The 11,526-nt window shown below is 40.4% G+C and overlaps 1 protein-coding gene and 1 pseudogene across 5 annotated transcripts in view; both read right to left on the bottom strand.

Moving 5' to 3' along the window:
- Positions 1-122: 122 nt before the first annotated feature.
- The window catches only part of DMTF1 (cyclin D binding myb like transcription factor 1), a 49,062-nt gene continuing 37,658 nt past the window's right edge, over positions 123-11,526 (bottom strand). For all 5 annotated transcript variants that reach the window (XM_070369714.1, XM_070369717.1, XM_070369715.1 and 2 more), the window contains 5 exons: positions 5,064-5,149; positions 2,560-2,715; positions 1,685-2,059; positions 1,242-1,389; positions 123-1,105 (listed from right to left, as the gene is read on the bottom strand). In XM_070369714.1, coding sequence (XP_070225815.1) covers positions 996-1,105; positions 1,242-1,389; positions 1,685-2,059; positions 2,560-2,715; positions 5,064-5,149 — 875 coding nt within the window. In that variant the 3' untranslated portion in view covers positions 123-995. The remainder of the gene's footprint in view (positions 1,106-1,241; positions 1,390-1,684; positions 2,060-2,559; positions 2,716-5,063; positions 5,150-11,526) is intronic.
- On the bottom strand, positions 5,156-10,793 carry LOC138987638 (U4/U6 small nuclear ribonucleoprotein Prp4 pseudogene; annotated as a pseudogene).

The following is an 11,526-nucleotide window of genomic DNA, read 5'->3' as shown; positions in this document are numbered from 1 at the left end:
TTTTTTTAACCTTTTCTATAGGGGTCATATTCATTAAAGCCCTAGAGGCTAATTTTGGCTTAACCTTCTCTAGTATAGGAATGACTCTTGGTTTGTTTCAAGAAGCAAATTTTGTGTTTTTAAATTGCCTGAGAGGGAGAAGTTACATCAAACCCCCACCAGTTAATGCACTAAGTGAACGGCAAACTCGGATACTCTGCTATTTCCTGGGTAATTTACATAGCAAAACATGTAATAAAAGGTCATGGTACAGGATAGGCAACTTAGTACTTCCTTTCCCATTTAGTTTTACTTCAAAGTGCTAACTTTGTAAACTGGTGACAGTGGGTTCTGAGGGATGAAAATGCTTAGCTTCTGGTGAATTTTGTTTTACTACTCTCATCCATATTCCCTTTAAAAAGTAATTAAAAAAAAAAACCTGTAGTGAATTTTCTAAACCCTTTTAATACTCTTCTCATTACCCAGCCCAAATCAGCTCCCACTGCCAGCAATGGGTAAACCCAAATAACCCCCACACAATCACCTCAAGTCTCAAACTACTTAGACGATGTCTCTGTGCAGAAGGTCACTGGGAAGCTCTAGAGCATGTGACTTCTCTGAAATATAAACAGGCCTACTTGAGACCGGACAGAGTGCCATGTCTGATCTGTAGAGATGAATATTACTGCTTTTAAAACAGTAGTTAAGCTTTGGCGATTTCAAAATTCTCTCTGCTAAAATGAAATTCCCTGCTGATAAGAAACACTAATAACTGGGATCTCTGCAGTTAAGACCCTAGTGCTCCACTCAACTACATACTGTTGTAAGACTAGACCTCAGATGATATATTTAAAGAGGTAAAAAGTCATAGCAGCAACACTGTATGTGGCTTGAGCACTGTAGCTATTCAAAAGCCAGAGGAATGGTAAATTAAGCCTCTTGGGGGATGCTCCTGTTTCTTTGGAGATATAATGAACAGTGTGGCTTTGCCTGAATGGCTTGTTTCTAAGAATTACCTAATGACAGTGTACCAAATCCTCAACATCTTTTGAGTCTTCTGAGACAGGACTGCCCAGAGATGATCCAATGATGTTTGATTCTTCTCGATGATGCTGGAGTATGGGATCTGTAATGAGATATATCATCTAATCCACATCAAAGAATTTAGAATAAGTGTTCTTCTACCAAAGGGAAAATTTAACAAGACTCACTGCCTGATTACCCCCTTAAGATTTATCAGGCACATGTTGGAGTTACAGTACCTGTTAGTGTTGTCAAAGGCAAGACGGATTCAGTATCTATAACATCAGATGTCTGGATAAAGCCATGTGGTGAAGGAACAATAAGTATCGTTTCATCATCAATTGTTGTTTGATGAACTTGCTCTTCTATGGTAGGAGACCCTAAATCCTAAGTAATAACAAACAAACAGAAACAGATTCTGTTTCATATTCCTTGTTTCCCTTAAGTCCCCAAACACATTTAGGCTTGAAAGGACTTTCAAATACTATCCTACTTTAAAGTTAGAATATAAAGAAATCAAAGTTAAGGTCTTAAACAGACAAAAATAATAATAACCTCACACTCGGAAGTTTTACATACTAGCAAAAAAATAATTTAAAAGAACCAATTCAGTGACAGGTCCTGCTCTAGGCTTTTCCCAAACTGCAGGTTTGAGGCTTAAGGCTGTTTAAGTGCAACTTACTTCAGTAACATAAGCCCGGGCTAACGGGGAGGGTTCGTCCTCTTGTTTGAGGTGGGTGACAGAGATTTCTTCTTCTGTTCTGACCATAATACTATTCATCAGTTCTGTGCTATTTTGGTCACTGAATTTGGATATATGAGCATCATTAAATGACGGCTCTACTGTAATCTTAGGCTGATGAATTTCGTCTGGGAAAGTGTCTGCTTCTAGGGCATCTGGAGGCTCAGGAAAATCAGATGAGTGAATATCACTATCCACTGTCAGTTCTGCTTGGGATATGGAAGAGGCGATGTCCTCTGTGGCAACTGTCTGAATGATGACTCTTGGTGCGTGACACTGCACTGTGACGTCACTTGTGTTCAACAAATGTTCTGGCTATAGAACGTTAACAAAAACAATCAGTGGCAAGATGAAAAAGTACGTACCAACCTAAAGTGACAGACAACAAATGACATTTACACGTGGTACCCTGGTGTCCCCTCCATGCCTCTCACCTCTGGATCTGCAGTGTTCTCACCATGTTCCTCTAGAATTCCTGTTTCTTGACCTACCTGGGCCCCTGAGAGCCCCTTTCCCCTAATGTATGTCCATCTCATGTACAGGAATGAGGGAAGTACCCCAGTGAAGGTGTAAAACATGCTCCTGGGACAACAGTGGTAGAAGAATAGTTGAAATCCATGGATTACAGTAGTATTGGCTCTTAGTATTATGTATCAACTAATTCTGGTCCCTAACAGATCCTGAAGTCTCAGAGCTCAAAATTTATCTCCCTCCTCCCCCAAGGTATGAGTTCTATCTCTGGTGACACTTATCAGTTTAGCCAGTCTTTTCTACAGAAATTAGAAAAATCAAGCAATTTATGTAAGATGACATACAGATAAAGCATGAACAATGATCTGTTCGGGAGAAGCAGGAGCAGCAGCTGCCAGGGTGACTGTGGGACTAGCAGTCAGAGTGAGGGGAAGGCCTTGGCTTGAGCTTGTCTGAAGCAGGTAGGTGCCTGGAGTGCCAGTGGGCTGTAAATGGAAAGACTAAAGGAAAAAGAAAAATAAGGTCAACACAGGTGCATCATACCACTCAGTAAGCAGACTTAGTGCTCACTATGTCTAGCTTTACATCCAAAATGGGGACTTTACTAGCCACAAATGTACTTGATACCAATCATGAGGGTGCAAATAATAAAATAAAAAGCTTAGTATTCTGGATTATTTATGTGTTGTAAGTCATTTCTCAGCCTGCAGGTTTAACAGAGAGGCAAGGCCTTGATTCTCCTCTTCACACCCTGTGTGTCTGTGGTCTGGTTTCAGCTCAATTTCAGTCCAAGACACTGCTTCATAAACCACTGTTTCCAGCGCAGTAACCCAGCACACCCTCTTTATCCTTTCTCTGCAGCACATAAAACCTAGCAGTCTCCCCCTTAAAAACATCTTTGAAAAGGCACTATGGCAGTGTTTATTTACTTGAATAGATTTTTTTTCATAGTATAATTTTAGAAAATTTTTATGTTAGGAGAAAATGTACAGAAATAGCAATTAGTCTTCTGCTGAAAGAAAAAATTCCTAATTGAAAACTGCTTAACTGATAGTATATTGAGATGTTTTATGGAAGTGTAACAAAACTACTGAACAGCAACACACGTTTCACAACCATAAGCTTCTCCATGGTAATGTGAGTTTGGTTTACCCTAAAACTCTGAAGGAAGAGCATGTGCAGGTCGAGCTGGAGATGAAGGTCCTAAATCCTGGTCTCTAGTCCGATGCAGTCTTGTGGACTTCCTTCACAGCAGCTCTACTGGCTCCTGACTCACTGAGTCTAGGTTTCTTAAACACGAAAGCAGGGATAATAACTACTTCTCACAGAAAGGTTTGTTGAGGATTAGAAATGATTGTGATGGTGCCTGGCACACACAGGGGATTAACTCACTTCTCTCTCTCCCTCTTCATAAAAGTGAAAGCTGACTTTTTCTAAAGGTTGTATTTATTCATATCATCAGGTGGTATAGTAAATACTTTATATGTACATGTATATCATATATGCATATTTTAATATACTTAAATACATTTAATGCTTATACATTTTCAGAGCTGAGGCACTATTATGCTTTATTAATAAATTAGGATAGAAGTCTCTAAATCTTTGAATGTGACCTCATAAGTTAAAACCTGAACACGTACCCCAAATATATGTGTATACATTATTTATTTGGCCAGGGGGAACGTGGCAAAAAAAGGTAAAACAAATTTCTGTTTTGTACCTGTGACAAATGACTTTCAGCGGAGACCACTGAATTAGGAAACCGAGGCTTAGGTTACGCAAGCAGCCTAGTAGAAGTTCCAAAAGAGAATCTTTTGCTCTGTGGGCCGTTATGAGATTTGGCTGTGTATAGGATATAAATAAACTCATGCACTAATACTCCTTATATTTTTCACAGCAAAGAAATCTTGACATAATTTAAATAAAATATTTTCTTCACGAAAACTGAGCCAATAATTTTGGGTTTACCTATTTTAGAAATCAGGCAAAGAACTGGGGCTGTTTTTAAATTTAACCCCCGCCACAAAGAAATTACATTTAAATTAGCACACATATCCCCATCTCTTAGTATAGTTAACATCTAATCTATGTTCTGTCTCTACAGGTTTGCCTACTTTTGACGTATCAAATGGGAGCCCTGAACTATATATTTTGTGTCCCATTTCTTTCACTTTGCATAAGGTTCAAGGTTCATCCTTATGGTAGCATATTTTTTACTGCCAAATAATCATTTGTATGTCTCTAGCACATTTTATTTACCCATTTATCAGTGGATGGACATTTGGATTATTTCTACTTTTTAGTTATGAACATTCACGTACATGGACGTAATGTTTTCATTTCTCTTAGGTATACCTGGGGTTAGAATTGGTGGGTCATATGGTAACTATATGTTTAACCTTTTAAGGGACTGCAAGATTCTTTGCCTAAGAGGCTACATCATTTATGACCAGGACTTTCAAATCCTGTATCCTCAATGGCTAGTGCAGTGTTACTCTGTAAAATAATTCATTCCATAAACTTTTCCTCAACCAATATGAACTTGTTTATAACTCGATAAAAATACGTAGCATGTACCCTACGTGTTAGCCTTGTCATTTTCATCTATATAAGAAAAAGATGTTATTAGTTTATATCAGATTGAAAAAGAAAGACTAAAATTAATTATAAAAAGTAGAAGTCTGATTTATGTTGTCTTCTAACCATCTGGCTTCCAAAATCATGGATATAGTTACACTTACTGACAATCAGGTTAATTTTTATATTTCATTTGCTTATGTAACATTTCTAAAACCGATACCAACTGATCTTATACATCATATGGCTTTTTAAAGTAGTTACTCACTGGAAGAATCTCAAATGTCTGTAGTGTTCCACTGTTTAGTGTTATTGTTTCCGAGTCAACAGTAGCAGCAGCGGAGTCTGCTGAAGCTGTGGTAACAACAAGGACAATAGAACACTTTTTAAATTTCAATTTCCTTAGTATATTCAATTAATTAGGAGGGCAATTTCATATCGAATAATTGGCCTGGAAACCCACAATCATTTAATAAGAGATAAGAAATCTAATGGATCTCTCTGGGATGGCATAGATAAGGGTCAGCAAACCATGACTCACGGCCAGATCCAGCTCACTACCAGTTTTTATAAATGAAGTATTACAGGAGCACAGTCAAGCCTACTTGGTTATGCATTTTCTGTAGTTGCTTTTGCACTACAAGGGCAGTTGAGTAGCTATGACAGAGACAAAATTTGCTAACCCTGGCATAGATCATAAGATATTTCTAATGTTAGTAAGAAAGAGGAATACACTAAGGCTAACCTGCAAAGATACAGGAACTTGATAAAATGCCAAGTGTTCCTGTATCTTTTGGTAAGATGGTATAGATGTCTGGAATATAGAGATGTCCGAGAACACTAGGTTTTAGTTCTAGTGACGTCACTTCTGGCAGTGTAAATCCAAGCAAGTAACTTACTTTAATCCAAACTAATGTTCAGAGACTTTACTTGCCCTCTCTATCTCATACAGTAGTTGTAAGGATCAAAAACATGAAATACATACAGTATTGTTTCAGATGACTGTACTGGGCGATTGAACAGCACTTTAGAGATCAGACAGGTGTGTCAACTGAAGCTCAGACTAGATCGTGTCTGCTCAAGGTTATACAGAACTACAGCAAACTAGAAGAAATGTGAGCTCTTTTGGTGCTTTGAGTCCCACTTGTAGGTACATCCATGTGGAAAATGATTTGAAATTGACTTCTAATGTATAACATTTATTGTTTATTACATTCGGACTATAATACTTCTCAGTTTAAGAGAAATGCACTTAATTTCTGTTTTCTTACTAGTTCATGGATTTTTAAGATCATACTTAGAATAATTTGATTTAAAATAAATAACCTAAATCAAAGGTAAGCAAATTATGGCTGTGGACAAATGTGGCTCAAGGCTAAGAATGGTTTTTACATTTTTAGAGGATTGTGTAAAAACAAAAATAGAAAATTCCATAGAGATCTATCTGGCCTTGGCCTGCAAAGCCTAACATATATGTACTGTTCTGAACCTAAATAGTCTGCATCCCTGACCTCTAATAAAGAAAGAAACAATCATGAGATTTTAGCTCAAATGCCAAGAATAATGGGTGTCTTGTAAAACTCTTACCCGTATTTCTTACTGGATGAAATAAAATTATTCTAATACTTAAAAAAGTATGCTGTGAATGAATATTAAAGCACCATTTATAAAATGTTTGCTATTTTCCCAATAAGTATTATCAACCTAGTTGCCAAGGAAAATTATAACTTTCTCCATGCATAAATAATTTTTAGCCAACAGAATCTCTCATATTTATGGTGGATTAGTAATTTCAGTTGCTTTGCAATTCTCAAGACTATAAAATAAAACAAGCAGGGTTAAAGAAAACAAATTCTTCATGTTTTAAAGCTAAAGCTAATATGCACATTTAAATTAGAACTTTAATAAGCATAATTAATTTAAACATCTGCCATGGAATTCCCAGAAATACAGTGTTAATAATGCCAATTAAGTGGCCCAGAGATTCTCAAATGGGACCATAGAGTACATATGAAAACATGTAAGTTGCCTGTATCTGTCATACTGACTGGAAAGCACTGTTTGGCATTTTATGGCTGACGTCAGGGGACCCTACACATCTTGCAGTGTGTAGGAGGACATCCTGCCAACAGAGAACTGTCCCACTCAAAATGCCAATAATCCCCGGACTGAGAATAACACCCAGTGATTGAAAAACTCTTAGCAATGGCCTTTCCATAGGCAAATAACATTGTGTAGGGGGAAAAAGTGAGATAAAAATGAAATAATAATATGGTTCTGAGATTTTTATCCTCATTCTTTCCTTTTCTGTCCCTCTATAATAGAAAGAAAGGTAGATCAACTTGGCTTAGATCTTAGAAAATAAACTTCTCTCCCTATAACTCACTCATCTCATTAAGCACAAGATGTCAGAGGCTAAGGAAAAGAGAAAGTTGAAAGTCAGTTGTGTCCTACTCTTTGTGACCCCATGACTGTAGCCTGCCAGGCTCCTCGGTTCATCGAATTCTCCAGGCCAGAGTACTGGAGTGGGTAGCCATTCCCTTCTCCAGGGGATCTTCCCAACCCAGGAATCAAACCCAGGTCTCCCGAATCGCAGGCAGATTGTTTACCAACTGAGCCACCAGGGAAGCCTCTCTGTTTACACCAAAGAGGTAAACAAAACAATCCCTGTAGGAAACTGGGTCTTTACTCCCTTAAGAGAATCTTTTTTGACCTCACCAAAACCCATTTCTTCTACATTTCACCGCAAATCCATTCCTCATTTGTATGTCTTCTGGAGAATTACTACAAATGATGTGCCATCGTAGGGACTCTATGTCCTTGCTTCAGTTCAGTTCAGTTCAGTTGCTCAGTCATGTCCGACTGTTTGCGACCCCATGAATCGCAGCACGCCAGGCCTCCCTGTCCATCACCAACTCCCGGAGTTCACTCAAACTCATGCCCATTGAATCGGTGATGCCATCCAGCCAGCCATCTCATCCTTTGTTGTCCCCTTCTCTTCCTGCCCCCAATCCCTTCCAGCATCAGGGTCTTTTCCAGTGAGTCAACTCTTTGCATGAGGTGGCCAAAGTATTGGAGTTTCAGCTTTAGCATCAGTCCTTCCAATGAACACCCAGGACTGATCTCCTTTAGGATAGACTGGTTGGACCTCCTTGCAGTTCAAGGGACTCTCAAGAGTCCTCTCCAACACCACAGTTCAAAAGCATCAATTCTTTGGCGCTCAGCTTTCTGCACAGTCCAACTCTCACATCCATACATGACCACTGGAAAAACCATCCCCTTGACTAGATGGACCTTTGTTGGCAAAGTAACGTCTCTGCTTTTTAATATGCTATCTAGATTGGTCATAACTTTCCTTCCAAGGAGTAAGCATCTTTTAATTTCATGGCTGCAGTCACCATCTGCAGTGATTTTGGAGCCTCCCAAAATAAAGTCTGACATTGTTTCCCATTTCCCCATCTATTTCGCATGAAGTGATGGGACCAGATGCCATGATCTTAGTTTTCTGAATGTTGAGCTTTAGGCCAACTTTTTCACTCTCCTCTTTTACTTTCATCAAGAGGCTTTTGAGTTCCTCTTCACTTTCTGCCATAAGGGTGGTGTCATCTGCATATCTGAGGCTATTAATATTTCTCCCAGCAATCTTGATTCCAGCTCATGCTTCTTCCAGCCCAGCGTTTCTCATGATGTACTGCATGTAAGTTAAATAAGCAGGGTGACCATATACAGCCTTGACGTACTCCTTTTCCTATTTGGAACCAGTCTGTTGTTCAATGTCCAGTTCTTTTTTTTTTTTTTGGCTTTCTAAAAATTTCATTGAATCTTGACACAATGGCCTAGCTTTGGGGTAACACAAAGGATACCAAACTTCAAAGCAAAAATGGAAGGCATTTTCTGAAGAGGCAGATGCTCAGTTCTGAACTTCCCGATGCAGTTATCGTTCCAAGTGAGCTCAACAGAATGAGGTAAAATGTCTACTGAGTCACCCAGGACACAGCTGTGGTCCACGTCTTCGCCTTCCGTTCTCAGGGTTCTCCCTCTGTCAGGTACTGTTCAGCCAGCGCACAGTGAGATGTGTTTCTCTACTTGAGGGCTTCCTGCACAGAGCACGGCCATCTTGCTCTCTGGGTCACATGGAGTTCTGAAACATGTACCAGGTAATGGAAAGCCAGGTTTCAAGAAGTAAAAATCCTGAGTGCTTTGAGGGAAGCAAGAGGGCATTCAAACAAAAGATTAATAAAAACAATGTCTATAACATTCATGGAGGGGCTTGAAGATGAAAACTAAAATTTTTCAACCATGGAAGGAGTTGACCAACACCCAGGGATTGGGCTGCTTGCCTGAAGTGGGAGCTGAGACAGAAATTCAATTCTTTTGAGCATCTATACACATGGTAATTGGCAAAATACATGACAGAACAAAACACATCAGTTCCTTTCTTTCGAAAATGGCTCTAAAGGGAGAGTGAGGCTTGAATCCTTCCTTCAATGGTCCTGCCTGTTCAGCCATCCAGAGCTTGAAGGTCCTGTCATAGGAACAAGTGGCTATGAGCTGCCCAGCAGAAGAAATGTCTAGGCCCGTCACTCTGCCTTTGTGGCCAGCCAGAGTCTTCAGAGGGGACCAGCCTGGGTGAGTCCAGATCTTGGCTGTGTTATCATAGGCACCAGTGAGTGAGAAATTCCCATGGATAGGCTCAAACTTGACACCTGTCACTAAGTTCTGATGGGCAGGAATGGTATAGACACAACGTCTCTGTTGAAGGCCCTGCACTTTGCAGGTGTTGTCACCACTGACAGTTGCAATGTGGTAGCCATTGGGGGAGAAACTTATTCCATATATTTCCTTCAGCTGACCTTCTAGGAACATGATACCTCCTGTGCGCAGGTCCCAAACTCGGCCAAATGCATCCAGTCTCCCAGTGCCAGCCAAAGAGCCATCTTGATGGAAGGCAATGTCATACGTGTGACACCCATGCTGTGGCCCTCCTAATGCAGGATTTCCTCTTGAGCTTCCAAATCCCATAAGTGCCATGATCGGTCATAGCAGGTGGTACCTAAGAAACGTCCTGATGGACGCCACATTACATGAGCCACATGCATTGTGTGGCCTTCAATATCTGCCACCTTTCATCACTGTCAAGGCTCCACAGCTTCACAGAACTGTCAGCAGCACAAGAGGCCAGATTGACATCTTTTTGGTCCAAGGAGACCGTGGATTTGGGATGGAATATGATCGCTCCCACGTTTGTGTTATGGCCTCGAAGAGTGTGAAGGAGGCTGCAATCAGGAACAGACCAGAGCTTGCAAAGCCCACTCAAACAAGCTGTGGCCAGCATTTTGGAATTGGGACTAAAGTGACAGTAGGAGATAGGCCGATCATCCCCAATCTGTCCACAGAAATTATTCAAAGATCAGAGAGATTTGTGCAGCTCTTGCATCTGGGAGGTTCTAGTTGTCTCAGGAATCTCTTTATGAAGATGGGCCTCTTCTAAGTATTTCATTGCCCTGGGCAGTGAATAATTAGCAATCTGCAGTCTAGCAACCTTCAGGCTGTTTGGTCCTTCATGGTACCAGGTCTGCTGATACTCTTCTTTGAACTTCTTTGATTTTTCATAATCTTTTTTGGTCTTTTTTAAGGCATCGGTACCGACCACTGAGAGGATACATCTTAACCTTTCTCTTCTTTCAGCAGGACCTTCTCCAAAAAGTGTGATGGGTTCCCCCAAAGCTCTAAGGCAAGCCATGACCTCTGAGTCATCTGTGGAAATGTTGATTTGCCGGGATCGCTTCCTTCTCTCAAACTCTGCTAACACTTCAGCCTGTCTCTCACTGATGTGCTCTTTAATTTCAAACACTTCTCCAGAGGTTATGTTAATGTTTCCTGCTTTGAGTCCTTCTTTTCCCAAAAGCCCAGATTCTCCTTTGGCCAGATGCTCCCTCTCCTTCTCTTCCAAACTTCCATAATAGATGTGTGGTTTCTTCACAACTGCTACTGCTAAGTCACTTCAGTCGTGTCTGACTCTGCGCGACCCCATAGACAGCACCCACCAGGCTCCCCCATCCCTGGGATTCTCCAGGCAAGAACACTGGAGTGGGTTGCCATTTCCTTCTCCAATGGAGGAGCCACTAAGTCATCTGGTGCCTTAGTTTTGGTTGCCGTGGAGGAGGATCGTGAGGAAGCCATGCTGGGCTCCGGAGCCGTGAAGCCCCAGTGAAAGCTGTGCTCTATGTTTCAGACCGTCCACTGCGTGCCCAGCCCATGTCCAGTTCTAACTGTTGCTTCTTGACCTGCATACAGGTTTCTCAAGAGGCAGGTCAGGTGGTCTGGTATTTCCATCTCTTGAAGAATTTTCCAGAGTTTATTGTGATCCACACAAAGGCTTTGGCATAGTCAATAAAGCAGGAATAGATGTTTTTCTGGAACTCTCTTGCTTTTTCCATGATCCAGCGGAGAATGTTGGCAATTTGATCTCTGGTTCCTCTGCCTTTTCTAAAACCAGCTTGAACATTTGGAAGTTCACAGTTCACGTATTGCTGAAGCCTGAAGCTTGGAGAATTTTGAGCACTACTTTCCTGACAGTATTTTAAGTAGTTTTCTATTAACCATTAATTCTTTATAACATCTAGAAAGTAAGATGATTTAAAATGGTTTATAATGGCTGGGCTGTTGGTTATCAGTCTTTCGTGTTACACATTCATCCTTTGCAAATATTTATCAAGCTAATAAACATA

The sequence above is a fragment of the Bos mutus genome, chromosome 4 (genome assembly GCF_027580195.1).
Source record: "Bos mutus isolate GX-2022 chromosome 4, NWIPB_WYAK_1.1, whole genome shotgun sequence".
Lineage (NCBI taxonomy): Eukaryota > Metazoa > Chordata > Mammalia > Artiodactyla > Bovidae > Bos > Bos mutus.
This window is presented reverse-complemented; position numbering and strand designations above follow the sequence as displayed.